Source organism: Panthera tigris, chromosome A2 (assembly GCF_018350195.1).
Source record: "Panthera tigris isolate Pti1 chromosome A2, P.tigris_Pti1_mat1.1, whole genome shotgun sequence".
NCBI classification, from domain to species: domain Eukaryota; kingdom Metazoa; phylum Chordata; class Mammalia; order Carnivora; family Felidae; genus Panthera; species Panthera tigris.
Window position 1 is genome coordinate 106106074 of NC_056661.1, and position 20820 is coordinate 106126893.

Below are 20820 nucleotides of genomic sequence, written 5' to 3' on the forward strand. Positions count from 1 at the left end.
ATAAAAAAAAACTGTATTAAAAGTTTATTTTCTCCACTTTCTACAAGATATCATCTTCTTCCACAATAAACTGACTAGGACTTTTTGCATCGAGTACACATGGTATACAGATGAGTGTGGAAAAATACATTTATGTCCTCTAAAATTTCTGGGTCACGTAGACACCTCTATTCCCAATGGGAAGCATGGATATCCAGGTTTCTTCGGGAATGTCTGTTTGTCAACTCGGTGTATGGCACTGTTTGGCAACATGCCTATCTCTTTTCCCCTATTAATCTGACTCCTGCCAGCCCAATATTAACTTTTGCTTAAAACTCTGTAGAAAAACTAGATCTACTCTGTTTAAAAGAGGTTGACTCAACCACTCAGGCACTCACCCCCACACACAGAAGAACACATTCCATCTTGAAAAGCTAACATTCATTATTCAGTATTTGACTAAACCATAGAACTTTCAGTTTAGAATTTTCTTGAAAATATATATTCTTCACCTGCAGCTGTCATAAAAATGGAGACTATCTTCTCTGATTTCAAAACCATCAAAGTTGCTCTTTTAAAACTACTTTCCAAACCCCAGGAGTAGTGTAGTAGGAGGGCAAGCATGTCAGGAACTTTAGGAAATGAGTCGAAGACAGTAACATTTGATTCCTGCTTGAACATGTATTATTTGTACCAATGGATTGTAACTGAAGATGTAACTACTATCAGCACTAATGAGAGTTACATGGCTACCCCGGAAGTAAAGCTGCATGCTTTTACTAGAACTCAGGGAATCTGACAGGCAGGTTGTTTGAACTGTCTCAAGCCGCTGTCTCTTCAAGAGCTCGCCACCACACAGATTGTTAAGAATGATTCATCAACTGTTGCTGCCTTCAAACTACATACTCTAAAAGGCAGCCAAAACATAACTGTATGTGTACTGCACATAAAATCATCTGTGGCTTCAGAATATATTTTGATACAAATCCTGCCTGCCCATTGTACAAAACTTTGTCAATTTATGTAGAAATATTTACTACCTGTAACCAAAGATACACAAAATCAGTGTGTTTGTTATGTAACATCATGTCAGTAATGCATTTGTTACTGTTTTGAGAGATTTCTTTTGCTCCAGATTACGCTCTGCCAAATAACTTTTTTTTTATTATTATTATTATACTAGGGCAAGTGATTGCTGTGCTACATTTGCAATTGTAATGATCATTTTCCTGGGACTGCTAAATTATGTCTTAATTTTATTCAAAAGCTTTTATTTTCAAAGCAATTAAACTTATTGTTGATTGATATTTACCATCTAATGTTCCTGGAACACTAAAATAATACGCTTTATACATAATCTTCCATTATAGTACATTGCTTGAGAGTAGCTATTTGATATAACGGCATTCAGTTGAGTTTTCAAACTGAAGAACAAAAATTATAGCAATTTCACTTGAAATCCATAAATCCATGCACAGGATTGTGTTCAACAGAAGCACTAAATGCTATTTGTTATTCAAAGATGAATGAATCAATAGAAAAACAGAACTGATAAATCATTAGTACTTTAATGCTGAGTGGAGAGAAAAACTAATAAATCATGCATTTCAAGCACTTGTTTTCCTCATGGCATGTTTAAAAACAGAAAACATGCAATGATGGGATGCAGGTCAATATGACTGAAAAATACCCAAACTGCTCAGAAAAGCATTTCATTTTATATCATAGATTTAATGAAACACCAAGGAAAGTACTATGCCGTGATTTCTTTAAATGGACACTCCAACCATCCCATGAACACCGTAAACAACGATCTGGGTCATTATTTCCAAATAAACATTTGAAATGTCACAGAGATGGGAGTGGTGTAGGCTGATGGAAGAGGGCTAACTGCATGCACGATTTGCTTCAATGAGCTTAATAGCATTGCAGGTATCAATTTATTCCAGAGCAAAACTGATACGATCATTTACTATCTCAAGTGTACTTAACTGACCCATTAAAAATTACACATACCTATATTTATAAATGACCAAAAAAGCAAGAAATCAGCATTTGAGCTTTGATTGTGTTGTTTGGCCTATTGTCTATGTAAGGTGAGAATTTTAATTATAATTAATGGGTAATTCACTCTCTTCCAGAGTTTAAGTCATCAGAAAATTAATCATAAGAACCATAAATTTACTCCACAAAGCTAATTAATTATACATTAACCCATTTCTCTCAAGCATCTTTTTCTGACTCTTTGGTGGGAAATAGTATATTAGGCACATAGTTTAAAACATCTATTTGGTTATTGGTGTGGTTATGAATTTTCTTCTAGATCCACATGCAAAAAGGAGTAAGGCTTGTCATATTATCACACTTCACTGCCAACTAACTTATTTCTGTTTTCACTTATTTCTGGAATTAAAAACAAAATGGAACAAAATAAAAATCACTTTCTATTTTTTTTTAGCACAAGAAAACTTTATATATCTGATATTTTAAATTCCACTCAGAAGCATTAAGATGTTGAAGAAAAACTATTTAGGTACAGCAAGGTTATCACAGACAACTATTTAATAAAATCGTCCAATTAAAAGTTTCTTTTCAAGTCATAGTTCAAAGATCATTGATGCACTGATTCTATAAGGGAAAAATATAGCAATCTACAGTGATGATCATCATAGCATTACTGATTAGTGCTTACCAATAATTTGAATCACACGCAGAATCACATTTCCCATGATATTTCCTTTTATGTTTCACATATTTGTCTCACAGGTTAGTAAATGGAATTGGGGGAGGGGTGGATGAAAGACATAAAAATCTATGGGAACACGTGCAACAAAAATATGCAGGATCACTTCATGTACACTTCTGCCTTCTTCATGCAAAGATGCCTATAAAAACGGAGACAAATTTTCTAATAGCTGAATATTACATTAGCTCGGTAACAAAAACTGTTAACCAATTTCATGATTTTGCATGAGCAAGAGAACTGAAATGGTTGAAAGGTTTCCAGCATAAGTTTCCATGGCCCAATTATGCTAATTAGATCTCTAAGAATAAAATGAAACAGGTTTATTCCTTGCTTCGGTTTCTTGTTCTTTTGACGAGAGAACAGAACAGCCCAGTTTTTGGAGGAGGACCCATCAGCATTGGGGCTTGGTTCTTGTGTGTAATTTTTATCTAGGAAAAGAAAGAGAAAGAGAGTAATTTCCAGACAGAGTACCATTTTCAGAGAATCTCTGTTAAGGTTAATAATATTCCACGAGTTACCAGAACACCACAAGTGTAAAATGTAGTTTCAGGGTGTTTGTTATTTCAAAAATAATTTTAAGGGAGATAAAAATTTGCCTTTAAACCAAATTCCAGTGCTCAGTTTCAATGAAAACATAAAAATTAACCAAAATCACATTTTAAATATCATTACCTCCACCCTCACTTGTAGTAACACCCCCAAAACTCTTTGTTTCAGTGACATGATTATCCAGTATAATTCAATGACCATTTAAAGCAGGAAAGGATGTACCATGACAGCATTCACAAGTCCAGTTACAGCCCAACATCAAGATACACAGGGTATCAAGGCAAGCCTTATTTATCTTGCTAATCAGATTGTTTCTCTCTTTCAACACGAACTGCAAGGTTTAATTTCAAAACAATCATTAGGAATGAAAGTCAAAAGTTAACGTGCGTAAAAGGTCAGAAATGATGAACTAGCTTTCTAATTTGTTAATTAATTGGTAATAGAATGGAATCAAATATTGAAAAGCCTGCTTCAAACACTTTGAGAGACAGTTCTAAAGCTACTCGTTTTGATTTCTTTGATGTAAAACTACGAATCACCTTAAATGAGACAACCTTAAAGTAGATTATGTCTGCAATTTTCTCTAATTCAAGTCTAAATTAGAGAAGACATTTTATGAATATATGCTATGCTCAAAGCTAATTGAAAGCAATTATCAAAGTGGCATTTTGTCTGTGACTTTAAGATACATTGTAAGATAATAAATGATTCTCATTATGTAATAAAAAGGTCACATCTTGCCTTTGGGCTAGTGACGCTAAGAGTTTTTCAAAAGCAATCGGAGACATTTTCTTTAGAGAACTGTGACTAATACAAGAACCATCGCTTATTAAATATCAGTTGTCACCTGCACAGCACCCGCATCAGAGATGAGTATTTCTTTCAAAAAGAAACACCACCTCATTAAAAGCTCCAAAAATATATCTCTTAAAGTGCATCCCTGACATTTTCAAGTTAAAATGAATATCCTTCACTTGTCATTCACTAATAGCAATAAAACAAAACAAAAAAAAGTACGTCACATGGACAGGATCATTAAAATCAGCACTGGGGCTTTTGGGAAATGGAGATTCACTTCACAGTCTAGAAAGACAGAAGTATGCCAAAAACCTGGAAAAATGAACAACTTTATTTCAGTCTGTAGGAATCAGGTTATTCTGGGAAGATTCAGTGTTCTTCCCTTTACTGTAAAAATAAATTGCACCTGTAAAAGGCCAGTAGGCTAAGTCAGCCCCAAACTTTCTGGATATATGATTTTATTTTATTTTTGTTATCTTATACTATGGAATTGACAGCAATATGCTTGTGATCCCAGACTGCACACATCTATGTAGACTGAAAAAGATCTCTCCCAGGTTGTCTCTCTTAATAATTGTTTTAGATTATGACATTGATTTTTAAATCCCCCTGAACCGTACCTTTATAAAGTATCTAATGCAACATCATTCCTTCATTTATTCATTTTGTAAACTTTGTTTTACCCCTACTATGCTTCAGATACTATACCAGGAACTTTTAATGAACAATGCACAATCTCTACTCCAAGAAATTCTAGTCAAGTAGGAAAAAGAAATTTAACAAGCAGGATATTGGCCACTCTGATTTTTAAAATTATCTAAAACCCATTGTTTTGGTTGTTTGATCATTCCTATGGTCTAAGTACACATTTCTTTCTTTAATCTAACATTATTTCCATAAAAAATAAATCTATATATTAATTGTCTATTGTTTATGGAAATGAAAAACAACTGGCTATGTTTTCCTTTGAGGGGAGATAACGTGAATGAAACTAGCATTCATAAAATGTCTATTATGTATCTAAGCTCTTTACATAGGTTATCTCATTGGATAATTAAATGTCTTTGTATATTTGAACAGAAGCAAAAAGTACTCTATTAAGGATGAGAATGATTCCAGTCCAGGTGAGTTCTGTGTGTAGTCACAGAAAGTCTAACTGTGGTCTCCAGAAAGCTGTAGAGACTTAAGAGTTAGTTTAAGTTCAGATTGCCCATGTCAGAGAACCTGGTTAAGAGGGCCTCTGCAGGGCGCCTGGGCAGCTGGCTCAGTCAGTTCAACATCCAACTTTTGATCTCAGCTCGGGTCCTAATCTTAGATTGCAAGTTAAGGCCCTATGTTGGGCTCGATGCTGGATGTGAAGTCTACTTGAAAAAAAAAAAAGTAAATAAAATAAACGACCTCTGTGGGACTGAAAGAATGACTCACATGCCTGTTTTGTATACATTCCACACTCTTGTGTTATTATTTTTATTTTTTTGAGAACCTGATACCTAGTAGGAAAACAACAATAAGGAGCAGATCTTATCTCTAAAGACATTAGAATATATTAAGTTTCAGCAATCTGAAGACATGAGCCATATATTTGGCAATCTTTGACTGCTTCCATCTTTCAACAACCAGGCAGTTACTTCTTAGCTGTTTCTTAACATGTCAAATATTTATCAAGCACCAGCTATAAGCAAGGCAATCTGCAACTTGATTTTGATTCGTTTGGAAGAGAATCTGAAATTTAAAATTGTGGGCACTCATAAGTAGTGGTGATGGGGCTTCTAGAAGCTGGGATGGCTGCATGAAGGTAGAAGAACACTGCTTTAAAAATGCAAGATAGGGGCGCCTGGGTGGCTTGGTTGGTTAAGTGTCTGACTTTGGCTCAGGTCATGATCTCACGGTCTGTGAGTTTGAGCCCCAGTCGGGCTCTGAGCTGACAGCTCAGAGCCTGGAGCCTGTTTCAGATTCTGTGTCTCCCTCTTTCTCTGCTCCTCCCCTGTTCATGCTCTGTCTCTCTCTGTCTCAAAAATAAATAAACGTTGAAAAAAATTTTTAAAAATGCAAGATAAATATTGTCAGTAATAGAAGAGCACCCTCCTATATAAACTCTTCACTTCTACATATTACCTATTCCTTTGCAAAGCAACGGTGCCACAAGAGAGGACCTTCTACTGTTCTACTGTTCTGTGACTCTTTCTACTTCTATCTTCCTATAACGTATTAAGATTGGGGACATCTAAAAAGATAAACATGAGAAAATTTGATTGTAGTTTCAGTTTTAGAAATATTCAACACAAAATAAAGATGCACACATTGAAACCAGATCTAGGATTACAAGGCAGTTTTGTTTCTACTGTATTATCAGTGTTGCATAGTGTGAGTTTCACTTCATAATTACAATATTGAGTGATAACAAGATTAAGAAATAGTAAGATTTGGCTCTTACTGTGTGCTGAGCATTATGCTAATAGTTTTACACAAGTTATTCAGATGCTACCTGTTTCATTCATCTCTTTGAGTTGCCCTAAACAAAAGTCTATTCCCATAAAAAGTATTATTGTTGAAGAGTATAGAAGTGAAGTATCATTTCATTAAAATGATAGAATATAGCGGGCTTATATATCATAGTAGTAAATGGTGTCTATGCCTACTAGACATTTATGTTCTCCATAAAGGACCTTCTGTAGCCCAACTAAAATTGAGGGAACAGAGCAAAGTTTTCCTGACTCATTCTCCAGGCAAGTTTAGAGTGACTCACTGGTATTTTCTTTTCTAGTTCACAGTTTTCTATCACTGACTATTCTTGATACCCTTTATTATAAAGAGTAATGTTTCTTTTCCTCAGGTTATATGAACACTTTGTTCAACACTGAGTCCCTGGAGGCCCTGGCGACTCACCTAAGTGCTCATCAAGCTTTCTCACAAAAAAGCATCCAGGTTGGCAGTGTAGGAAGATCCTGAACTTACCTTCTCCCATAGAGATACTAGATTTGCTACCACATGAGGATCATTTCCCTCTGAAATATATCTGAGAATGAGATAAACTGCTCTCCACAATAGAGGATAAAAGAACCACATTGAGACTGGTAGGAAAAGCCCCACCCCTGGCACAGCAACACACAGAAGGTGTCACCAGACAAGCATTTCTCCTGGAGAAGCGGGAGGCAGGGATTGGTTCCCCACATTGGGTACTCTAGCTCCTGGGATCTGAACCAAAGAGATGAATCCCAGAATGTATGGCTTGGAAAACCAACGGGGTTGACATTTATAGTTCCCAAAGTTAAAGAAAACTGAGATTCCCCTCTTAAAGGGCTGGCACGCTGTCTTCCTTGCCTTGGGACCCAGCAAAACAACAGCACTAAAAAGCACCTACACTATATGTGAGGAAGATTCATTTGCTGATCTAGGGGCATTGGCTGGAGGGGCAGGGGATAGCTGAAATGCTCTCTGGAGACAGAGGCACTGGAAAATAGATGTCACTGTTGCACTTTCCCCATAGCCTACTAGCACAGGTGGATGACCTTGGATATGGCACCCTCTTGCTGCCTTGCTGAGATGGACAGGGGCAAGTGGTTGTGGTAGTTGCTGACACGGGAGGGCATTGGTGGTTACAGTGCTCCCCTTCTCTCTGACTAGGGCGGGCAAGCACAAATGGTCATGGAGTCCTCGTGCTCACTAGCTAAAGTCTGGGAGAAGGGGGGACTGCAACACTTCCCAGCCCTCGGGCTGGGGCTGGTGAGTATGAGTGATCCCAGCATTCTCCCATTCCAGTGCATGCACAGACATGGCACTCTCCAGCTGCCTTGCCGAAAACAGTGGGCACACACAATCCACACATTTGGACACCCCTTGCACACTTGGCCCTGGTGGCCAGGAGGCCTAGCATTCCAGAGCTCCACAGCACTGTGACAATTGGAAAGACAGTTCTTGGCAGTCCACCACCCCCAGGGCACTGCACAGACAGCAGACTGAAACACAACCCTAGTCTTCCTGTGACAAACGCCTATATCTAGAGGCTAAGAAGTACTCCCAGGAAACGTAAGTGGGAAGACACCATCCTTGAGCACCACCGTGGCCTTGCTACAGCTCCACAAAACTTCCCAGAAAGGAGCTTGTAATCTGAAAACCCCAGTTATGCAACTGTCACCCAGGGGACACCTCCAGATCTCCTGGTCTACAGACCAGCAAGGATTACATATGGGGCCCCACTGACTTTAAACATTTGCATCCTTTAAAAGCTGTTTCCTGAAAGTAGATGCTAAATGAGATTCCTCCTCTTGGACTGCTGACAGGTCTTGGCACACACTCAACAATTGAGACATACCAAGAATAAATTTTGTGGTTTAGAAAATCACAAAGGTTCAAGAGACAACCAAAATCTAGGGCAAGGTTAAATAAGAAGGATCATCACCTACACAAGGCCACTCCTTCAAGATGGGGAGAGGTAGTTGTTTTCACTTAAAATATAGAAACAAACACAGAGTCGAACAAAATGAGAAAACAGAGAAATATGTTTAAGATGAAAGAACAAGACAAAACCCCAGGAAAAAAAATACCTTAATATTGCAAAGATAAGTAATTTACTTGATAAAGAATTCAATGGTGATCACAAAGATTCCGATGGAACTTGAAAGAAGAAAGGATGACCATACAAAAACTTCAACAAACAGACAAATAAAATTGCATGGAAAAAAATAACAAACGGAAGTTACAGAGTTGAAGAATACAGTAACTGAACTGAAAAATACATTAAGGGGTTCAACAGCAACTGAGTGAAGCAGAAGAAAGTTAGCAAGTAAGAAGATAAAGCAATGGAACTCAACTTGGAACAACAGAAAGAAAAAAGAATTTTAAAAGTGAAGGTAGCTTAAGGGACCTATGGAACCACATCAAGTGATAATATTTGCATTTATAGCAATCCCAGGAGAAAGGGACAGAAAAGTTATTTAAAAAATAATGCCTGAAAACTTCCCTAAGTTAGAGAAGGAAAAAGACATCAGGTCAAAGAAGAACAGAAAGTTCCAAATAAGATGTATCCCCAAAGAGCCAAGCTAAGACAAATTATAATTAAAATCTCAAAAGTTAAAGAGACAACCTTAAAAACAGCAAGGAAAGAAAAAAACAAAAACAAAAATCAACCTTGTTATACACAAAGGAAATCCCATAAAACCATCAAGAGATTTCTTAGCAGAAACTTTGCAAGCCAGAAGGAGGTGACATGACATATACAAAATGCTAAAAGGAGAAACCTTCCAACCAAGAATACTGTACTCAGCAAAGTTATCATTCATATTTTCAGGAGAGATAGAGTTTTCCAGAAAAGACAAAGCTAAAAGAGTTTATCACTATTAAACTGCCCTTACAAGAAATATTAGAGGGGCTTATTTAAGCTGAAAGAAAAGGATATTAGTTAATAACAGGAAAACAACAAAAGTAAAATTCTCACTGTAAAAAGTAAATATAAAGGTAGTAGATGATTCAGTTATAAAGCTACTAAGATTAAAAGACAAAAGCAGTAAAATTAACTAAAACTATAGTAGGTATATAAAATAAAAAGATGCAAGAAGTGACATAAAAACATAAAATGTGGGGGGCAGGGTACAAATATAGAGTTTTTGAATGTGTTCGAATTTAAGTTGCTATCAACTTAAAAATAAACTGTTACATACATAGTATGGTATATATGTGAATCTCATGGTAACCATGAAACAAAGACTTACAGTAAACATAAAAGTAAATGAGAAAGGAATCTAAACATAACACCAAAGTCATCAAACCACAAGGAAAGAGAAAAAGAAAAGAGAGAAACAGAGAGTACCTACAAAAACAGCCAGAAATAATGAAGAAAATGGCAATACATACATACCAATCAATAATGACTCTAAATGTAAATTGACTAAATTCACCAATAAAAAGATACAGAGTGACTGGAGAGATTAAAAAACAAAACAAAACAAAATAAAAAACAAGACACACTTAAGTACTGCCTACAATAGACTCAATTCAGAAGTAAGGACACACACACTGTAAGTGAAGAAATGGAAAAATATCTTCCATAAAAACTGAAAAGAAAACCAGTGTAGCTCTACTCATATGAAACAAAACATACTTTAAAACAAAGACTGTAACAGACTGCATAAAGATATAAGGGTCAATCCAGAAAGGAGATACATAACATTTATAAATGTATATGCACACAAAATAGAAACACCTAAATATATAAAGCAAATATTAACAAACCTAAAGGGAGAAATTAATAGCAATACAATAATAGTAGGGGATTTTAATACCCTCACTCACATCAGTGAATAGATCATCCAGACAGAAAATGAATAAGGAGACTTTGGTCATAAAGGACACATTAGACCAGAATGGACTTAGTAGACATACAGAACGTTCCATCGAAAGGCCACAGAATACACATTCTTCTCAAGTGCACATAGAATATCCTCCAGCAAAAGTCACATTAGGCCACAAACAAGTCCCAATAAATTCAAAAAGAGTGAAATCATGTCAAGCATCTTTTCAGATCACAATGATATAGAACTAGGTATTGATTACAAGAAGAAAGCTGGAAAACACTACTTACACATGGAGATAAAACATGTTACTGACAAATATTGGGTCACAGAAGAAATCAAAGGAGAAATAAAAAAAATACCTAAAGACAAATAAAAACAGAAATATGATATAACTAAATCTATGGGATGCAGCAAAAATGGTTCTAAGAGGGAAGTTCATAGCAATGCAGGCCTACATCAAAACATAAGAAAAATCTAAAATAAATGATATAATTTTACCCCTAAATGAATTAGAAAAAGAAGAAAAAAATGATGCCTAAAGTTACTAGAAGGAAGGAAATAATAAAGATCAAACTGCAAATAAATGAAATAGGGACTAAAAAGGAAATAGAAAAATATAAATGAAATTAAGAGCTGCTTCTTTGGAAAGATAAACAAAATTCACCAACATTTAGCTAGACTCACCAAGAAAAAAATACAGAGGACTCAAACAAAATCAGAAATAAAAGAGGAGGAACTCTCTATCAAAAATAAATAAATGTAAAAAAAAAATTGAAAAAATAAAACAGGAAAATTTACAACTGTTACCACAGAAATACAAAGTATCATGAGACTACTTGGAACAATTATACACCAACATATTGGACAACCTAGAAGAAATAGATAAATTCCTAAAAACTTATAATCTTCCAAACTGAATCATGAAGAAATAGAAAATCTGAATAGTCCAGGTGGCTTCACTGGTGAATTCTACCAAATATTTAAAGAAGATTTAATACCTATGTTTCTTAAACTCTTCCAAAAGCTGAATAGAAGGAATGCTTCCAAATTTATTTTAAGAAGCTAAAATTAACTACCCTGATACCAAAACCAAAGAGAGACACCACACACACAAATTACTGATGAATACAGATGCACAAAATCCTTAATCAAATATTAGCAAACTAAATTCAATACTATATTGAAAAAGTCATACACTGTGATCAACTGGGATTTAGGGATGCAAGGATGGCTCAATATCTGCAAATGAATCAATATGATGCACTACATGAACAAAATGATTAACATGTAATTATTCCAATAGATACAGAAAGGCATCTGACAAAATTCAAAATTCAAGCTGAACCACAGCTTACATCATACTCAATAGTAAAAAGCTGAAAACTTTCCTCTAAGATCCAGAATAAGACAAGGATGCCCATTATCCCTGCTTTCATTCAACAAAGTATTAGAAGTCCTAGATGGTGCAATTAGGCAAGAAAAAGAAATAAAAGGCATCCAAGTTGGCAAGGAAGAGAAGTGAAAGTGTCGCTATTTGCAGATAACATGATACTACAGATAGAAAACCTTAAAGTTTTCAACAACAACAACAACAACAACAAAAAAACCTGTTACAATTGAAGAAATGAATTCAGTAGAGGTACAGGATACAAAATTAATATACAAAATTTTGCAGTATTTCTAAACACTAATGATGAACTATCAAAAAAAAAAAAAAAAGAAAATGATCTCATTTACAATAGTATCAAAAAGAATAAAATATCTAGGAACAAATTTAACCAATTAGGTGAAAGACTTGAACAGTAAAAACTAGAAGACACTAATGAAAGATATTGAAGAAAACACAATAAATGAAAAGATATTGCATGCTTATGAACTGGAAGAATTAATATTGTTAAAAATGTCCATATTACCTAAAGCAATCTACAGATTCACTGTGATTCCTATCAATATTCCATAGCATTTTTCACAGAAGCAGACAAAAAAACAATTGTAAAATTTGTATGGAACTACAAAAGATCACAAATAGTCAAAACAATCTTAAGAGAGAAGAACAAACCACAGGTATGACGTTCCCTGATTTCAAATATTTACAAAGCGAAGGTACACCAAATGTTATGGTATTGGTAGAAAAACTGACACACAGGGTCAATGGAACAGAAAAGAGAGCCCAGAAATAAATTCATACCTATATGACCATGAATTTACAACAAAGGAGGCAAGAATACACAATGGGGAAGGGACAGTTTGTTCAATAAATGCTGTTGGGAAAACTGGACAGCCACATGCAAAATAATAAAACTGGACCACCATCTTATACCATATACAAAAACAAACTCAAAATGGATTAAGGACTTGAATGTAAAATCTGACCATGAAATGCCTAAGAAGAAAACATAGGCAGTAAACTCCTTGACATTAGTTTTAGCAATGCCTTTTTGGATCTGACTCCAAAAGCAAGGGAAAGAAAAGCAAACAAAACAAAACAACCCCCCCCCCCAAAAAAAACACCAAAATAAGCCAAATAAACCAAATAAACACATGTATGGCATCAAACTAAAAAGCTTCTGCAAGCAAAGGAAACTATTAGGAAACAAAACAAAAATGCAACCCACTGAATGGGAGAAGACATTTGCAAATCATATATCTGACAAGGAGCTAATATCTTATATTAAGCACTTATAAAACTCAGTAATAGCAAGCAAACCAACAGTCTGATTAAAAAATTAGCAGAGGATGGGACACCTGGGTGGCGCAGGTTAAGGGTCTGAATTTGGCTCAGGTCAGGATCTCAGTATGTGGGTTTGAGCTCTGCATCAGGCTCTGTGCTGACAGCTCAGAGTGTGGAGCCCGCTTCAGATTCTCTGTCTCCCTTTCTCTCTGTCCCTCCCCCATTCTCACTCCGCCTCTCTCTCTCTCTCTCAAAAATAAATAATAAACACTTTAAAAAAATGAGCAGAGGATGTGAGTAGACATTTTTCCAAAGACATACAGATGGTCAACAGGCTGATGAAACGATGCTCAATAATTATCAAGTAAATAGGAATCAAAACCACAATGAGAAAACACCTTACACCTGTCAGAATGACTATTATTAAAAGACAAAAAATAACAAATGTTGGTGAGGATGTGGAGAAAAGGAACCCTCATGTACTGTTGGTGATAGGAAAATCGATGCAGTCACTCTGAAAAACAGGATGGAGTTTCCTCAAAAAATTAAAACTACAACTACCATATGATCCAGCAATTCCATTACTGGATATCTATCTGAGAAAAATAAAAACACTAAACTGAAAAGACATATGCGGCCCTATGTTCATTTTTAATAGCCAAGATAGGGGAACAACTTAAGTGTCCATTGACAAATGGATGGATAAAAAATATTTGTACATATAAAAAATATATATACATACATATATATTATTATACACACACAATGGGATACTGCTCAGGTTAAAGAAAAAATGAAATCTTGCCTTTTGTGACAAAATGGATGTACCTTGAGGGTGTTATGCTAAGTGAAATAAGTTAGAGAAAGACAAAGACCACATGATTTCACCTATATGTAGAATATAAAAAAACAAAACAAACAAAACAAAAAAAAATCCAGGACTCATATATACAGAGAATAGATTGGTGGTTGTCAGACTGGAGAGTGCTTGGGTGGGGATTAAGAAGTACAAGACCTTCAGTTATAAAATAAATAATTCATAGAAATGTAATGTGCAGCATGGGGAACACAGTCAACAACACTGTATTAACTTTGTAAGGAGACAGACATAACTAGATATCATGGTGACCATTTTCCAGTATATACCAATGTCAAATCATTATGTTGTACACCTGAAACTAATATAATATATCTCAATTATACCTCAACACATAAAAAACAAAAACAGAGGTGAATTTATTCTCTCTTCAAGGAGTTCTCAGATCTGCTGAAATAAATGCATAACTTTTTCCATAATTTTTATATTATCTAATTTTATCCTCCAGCAATTCTTGGACATCTGTGTCAATATCCTTAGTTTTCAATATATGACAAAAGTTTGGGTTCTTTAAGTGGTGTTACACAGCTCATGCTGGTGAGTCCAAGAACTGGGTTTGGGAGATGACTCTCCAGCCTCCGAAGTATTCCTCCTTAATTCCTGCATCTGTGCCTTTGTGCCAGCTATTGGCCTGGAGAACCTTCCCTCTTTTTCCTGCTAATGAAACTTAGATTCCTGTCCTGCCCATCTCAAATCATGTATTATTGTGAAATTTCAAAGCACAGAGATAAAAATATTCCAAATGCCCTTTCAGAGGAAAAACAGGTGACTTACCAAAAAATACAAGTCAGCATGGCATCAGGTTTTTCAAAAACATTAGTGTTAGAAGAAAATGGAGCTACACCTCCAAACCCAAGAGAAAAAGTTAATTTTACTATAGAATTCTATACTTAATATATTGATTAAATATAAGGGTACAACGGAAACATTTTCAGTCATGAAATGATTGAGTTTACCTTTTATATGCCCTTTAAAACATAGGGTTTCTGTATGAGGGTATTCTGTAGCAAAACAAATGCATGGCCTAAGAAAGAGGTTCAAAACACCGAGGATCACATTGCCAGCACCAGATGCTGGCAAGGATGTATATCAACAGGAACTCTCATACATTACAGGTGGGAAGTCAAAATGGTACAGCCACTTTGGAAGACAGTTCGGTAGTTTCTTGTAAAACTAAACATACTCTTACAGAGCCCAGAGTTCACACTCCTTGATATCAATCAAATGATTTGAAAACATGTCTGCACAAAAACTTGCACATGGATGTTTATAGCAGCTTTATACATAATTGCCAAAACTTGGAAGCAACCAATATGTCCTTCAGTAGGTGAATGGATACATCAATTATAGTAGTTCCAGACAATGGAACAGTATCCAATGCTAAGAAAGAAATGAGCTGTCAAGACATGAAAAGACATAGAGGAACCTCAAATATATATTACTAAGAGAAAGAAGCCAATCTGGAAAGACTACATACTGTATGATTCCAACCTATTACATTCTGGAAAAGGCAAAACTACAGAGAAGTAGAAAAAAATAAGTGGTTACCAGGCATTATGGGGAAGAGGGATGAAAAGATGGAATACACAGAACTTCTAGGCAGTGAAAATATTCTGTATGATATAATATTGATAGACACTTGTTATTGCCCATGTGTCCAAACCCATAAACTGTGCAACAGTAAGAGGGAACCCTAATATAAACTATGGACTCTGGGTGATTTACCTGTCAGTATAGGTTCAGTGATTGTAACAATTGTAACATTTTGGTGAAGGAGGTTATGCACATGTGTAGGCAGGGGGTGAACTTAAAAGTCCTCTAAAAAATTAAGTCTATTAAAAACAACAACAACAACAACAACAAAAACAAACAAACAAAAAAAACCCAGGAGATTCAACTGAGACATAGTATGACAGATTTTCAAACAAACAGACAACCTAGAAAGAAACACCTAGAGAAGGGCTTGTGCCATATAAAGAAAAAGAGTGGGCTCAACAATAGCCAAATTATGCAAAGAGCCTAAATGTCCATCAACTGATGAATGGATAAAGAAATTGTGGTTTATATACACAATGGAATAGTACGTGGCAATGAGAAAGAATGAAATATGGCCCTTTGTAGCAACATGGATGGAACTGGAGAGTGTTATGCTAAGTGAAATAAGCCACACAGAGAAAGACAGATACCATATGGTTTCACTCTTATGTGGATCCTGAGAAACTTAACAGAAACCCATGGGGGAGGGGAAGGAAAAAAAAAAAAAAGAGGTTAGAGGGGGAGAGAGCCAAAGCATAAGAGACTGTTAAAAACTGAGAACAAACTGAGGGTTGATGGGGGGTGGGAGGGAGGGGAGGGTGGGTGATGGGTATTGAGGAGGGCACCTTTTGGGATGAGAACTGGGTGTTGTATGGAAACCAATTTGACAATAAATTTCATATATTAAAAATATAAATTAATTAATTAAAAAAAGGAAAAAAAGAAAAAAAAAGAAAAAGAGTGGGGATAATAGATCAATTGATATCTATTTTAAAAAAGGAGAAATATTATAATTGAGATTTTCAAAGAGAGAAAAAAAGAGATTCTAAAACATTTGTAGGAAAGAAAATATAATTGTATCAGTACTTGGTTCTGCAATTGACAACATTTTCATAATCTCAATGATTATATATTTGTTTTGGTTTAAATAAAATCATTTTTTTTCCCTCAAGCAGAAGAGCCTAACAGTTCAAAATCAAACTGCCTGAAATAGTGTCTGTTTCATTGGTTTCTTGTTAGGAGTAAATGAATCAATGCACACAAAAAACTTAGAATGTTACCTGGTACATAAAAATCACTCAGTACATATTCACCACTAGTAAGAGAGTTAAATGGAGTGATGTAAGAGTGTTAAAAACCACTTTTCTATGCATAAAGTAAATAGAATACACCTAAAACTAATAGGTGAAATAAAGAGCAAAGCATTTTTTTTTATAGATGTAGAGTAAATGATAAGAAAAAAATCCCAAATAATTCAAAGAACAGACCTGGTGACACACAAATGATAGGACAGAGGCTTCCTGTTTTCTTGCAAGTCTATACATTCTGCTTTCTTCAATGTGCATATATTATTTTGGTATGAACATTTACAAAATTAACAATAACAAAAATCCCTAGTGTTCTGGTTTTCAAATGTGGTCTACAAACTAGGAGAACTTACATCATTGTTAGAAATGCAGACTCCTCAGTCCCAGACCAGACTTTCTTTTTTATTAAATTAAAAAAAAATTAGCATTATTTTTTTGAGAGAGAGAGAGAGAAAGATGGAGCATTAGTGGGGGAGGGTGACACAGATTCTGAAACTGGCTCCAGGGTCTGAGTTGTTACCACAGAGCCCACTGGGGGGCTTGAACTCACAAGCTATGAGATCACAACCTGAGCTGCCATCAGATGCTTAACGGGCTGAGCCATCCAGGTGCCCCTAGGAATTTCTGAATCAGGTTCTACTTTTAACAAGATTCCCCCATGTGATTCTTATGCACAGTTAACTTTGAGAAGTCCTATCTATTTACTGTTGTCACGTCACTTCTCTTCTGACCGGTAAGACCAAGAAGAATCTGTTGACTGACTGGTGGACTGGCCTTTACCTTCTTATACTAACCCCCAAAACCTATGGCTAAGAAACAACCTAACTTATCCAACTTTAATTAGCTCTATTGTTAATTTACTAGGTACAAGCTTACTTCAGCTTAATGCTTGGACTTCCAAGTTGAATAGACATTTTTTTTAAACATAATTAAGGTGCTTATATTCTATTGATGATAGCATATGCAGTGGCAGAATGTGATATGCATTGTGCTATGGAGATATTCTCAGGGTGCAAAGGGGACACAAAACAATGCCATTTAGATCATGGTGTAAAGACACGATACAATTAAATGCAAGTCTTAACAATATCACTCTGGAAGCATAGATTAGAGGCTGGATGCCATACCAGGGGCAGGGAGATGAAATGGGAGGTTAATATAATAATGTGGAAAAGAAATGAAATGGATTTTAATTGTGGCAGTAGCAATGGGAATGGAGCAGGGGGCAAACTCAAGAGGTATCAAGGAGCCACAACCTATAGGATATGGATGAACATGTGGAGTACTGGAAAAGGGTAAGGTTTTAGTAGGACTCCTGTGCTTTTCGCTTTGTTTGCTACATGTATGGTGATGCTTTTTAATAGGAAGAGTTGCATGTTTGGCAACGGTGGGAACTAAGAAGTTGGCGAACTCTGTGTTGAATGTGACATTCCTAAGGTGAGGTTCAGTGTCTTTTGGATGTGTAGGTCTGATGTTCAGAAGGGAGAACAGCTCTTGAGACAGATTTCGGTGTCATGAACCTATAATAATGTCATTCATCAAGAATAGATTACTGAAGGATGTGTGGCAAATACAAATATCAGATATTAGACCATGGAACTGTGGAATGCTGACATTTAAAGGTGAAGCAGGAGAATGATATCCTATGAAGGAATATGAGTCCTAGTAGCCTGAGGGGTGACAGGAAAAGTACAACGAAGCACCGTGATATAAACATTCCCACCAGTCAATCTTCAATGTGGCCGATTCCTCGGCAAGGCCTTCCAATTAATCATATCTATCTAGGCTAGTCATGGCCCAGATTATCACAATGGTTTCCATATAAGTGATGTAAACTCCTAAATTGTTATACTAATTCTAAATCTAAAAATAATTATATTTTAGAGTTTTATACGGTAGGATGTTTAAGTAGTTGCTTATGTAACTTGAGGGTTGGCAAGTATTTCCTGTAAAGCAGCTTCTGCTAGATGGTAAATATTTCAGGTTTTGTGGGCTGTGGGGTCTCTGTAACTACTCATCTCTGCCATTGTCACACTTAAATATCCATTGACCACATGTGAAAAAAACAGCTGTGATTGTGCTCCATGAAAACCTTATGTCTGAAAACTAAAATTGGAATTTTATACAATAATTTTAATATTATTAAATATTATTCTTCTTTTGATTTTTACAACTATTTAAAAAAGTAAAAAAAAAAATTAACTCTTTCACTCTACAAAAATAGGCAGTTGTCCAGATTTGGCCTAAAGGCCATAACTTGCTGACCCCTGATGTAATTACAGTCAAATATAATTACATCTAGAATTATGAGGCACAAAGTGAAAGAGATTTTAATGTAAAATTATGATTTAATGGGTCCATGCCTAGAAGATGGATAAAAATGGACATAATTTCATAGGGCATGTCTTTGATATTCTGAGTGCCACCACTCAGAAATCATTCTATAAGTTCTGAATTAGAATACATATGAACTTTCCCAATTTTTGTAAAGTATCAACGATAATGTTTAGCTCAAATGTACAATCTCTTTAGTGCTTTCTACTAGGGTGGTCTTAATAATATTGTGGTTCTCAGAAAACACCTCAGCAGGTAGTATTTTCCTTTTAAAAATTTCTCCCTGTATCTAGTCAAAATGTTCTTTTCCTGCCTCTTTTCTTTAAGAGTTTATTATCACTGGATTTATTTAGCTACCTTGGAAATGAATGGAGTTCTCAGAGCAAAATAAATGCTATAAAATATCTCTGGGGAGAGCCTCATTTAGCAATTATCTGGAACATTAAAAGTTACCTAGCTTGGTTCTGGAATAAGATGGTGTCTTTCCAATAATGGAAACCATTTTGAATTCATGCATGTAGCTGAGACATATGACAGCAGGAATAAAGAGCATGCTAAATTTTTCAGATCCATAACTGCCAAAAAGCAAAGCAATGGAAACATAACAATTTTCTAAAATCCCTGTGCCAGCTTCTTTATGATTCCAGTCATTATTTTCTGGGATGGTAGTAATTTCCAAGGTTAATGTTAAAGTCTTTGATCTAATATCAAATTCAGATAAATTATTGTGAAAATTTACAATAAAAAGTTCAAAAAATGGGTTTAGGAGGTTTACCCACTGATGAAATTCACAGAAATTTTAAATATATATGGTAATGAGGAAAGAGAAACTTTTTCTTGAAAGTGACAGGCTCTGGCTACACTGGAAAGGAAATACTTATATGTGGATTTGAAATCTCTTTTAAGATATAAATTTGGCTCTCCTTTCCAAAATATTTTATGGTTATAAGTTGGTTGCCAGGGAAGGTCAACAACATTTTAAAAAACCTTTTTATAATATTTCCATGTCTCTATAGAGAAATTATACCCACAACATTAACCTACTAACTGGTTTTCTTTCCCCAGGGCCTCTCAAATCTTTGGTCATATGGAAAAAAACGAAAAACAAAACAAAACAAAAAAAAAACAAATAAAAAATATATAAAAGTAAAAACAGAACAACACAAAAAATTCCCCTCTTTTACTACAACCAGGAATATTCATTGTATTCACAACTTGTAACTATACTTTTCTTAATGAATAATATTTTGTATGTCCTTTCTTATGTGGTCTTTTTACATAGCTTAGGAGTTAAAATCATGGACTTGGGAAAAGAGGCAAGAGTTTGAGTGCCAACTTAGCCACTGGCAAAAGGATATCACATTTTGAGCCTCAGTCTCTACTTTCTAAAGGAGAATAACAGTGCATCTACTTTCTAACAGCACTACAAGTACCAAATGAGGCTATGCATGTCATATTATGTGCTTAATAAACATTACCTATTATTTTAGTTTAGCCCAGTAGAAATCACATTTTGTTCTTCTCTATCCCCTCTTCTATCTGGAACAATGCTTTTGGGATTCCTTAGGTGACATTATGAGATGGCATATTACAGACATTTGCCTTCTCTCTGAAGAGACCAGAAGCACCTGATAGGATTCCAGCCACATTCCAGGCTCCACTTCCACCCAAAGAAAATACCAGAAAAAAATCCATGTGAGAAATTTACCAATCCACAGAAAGTTTTTTTTTAA

General features: G+C 35.3%; 1 protein-coding gene across 6 annotated transcripts in view; it reads right to left on the reverse strand.

Annotated features, from left to right (window-relative positions):
* Nucleotides 1-2695: 2695 nt before the first annotated feature.
* DGKB (diacylglycerol kinase beta) overlaps nt 2696-20820 on the reverse strand; it is a 713599-nt gene continuing 695474 nt past the window's right edge. For all 6 annotated transcript variants that reach the window (XM_042967524.1, XM_042967496.1, XM_042967510.1 and 3 more), the window contains one exon: nt 2696-3153. In XM_042967524.1, coding sequence (XP_042823458.1) covers nt 3046-3153 — 108 coding nt within the window. In that variant the 3' untranslated portion in view covers nt 2696-3045. The remainder of the gene's footprint in view (nt 3154-20820) is intronic.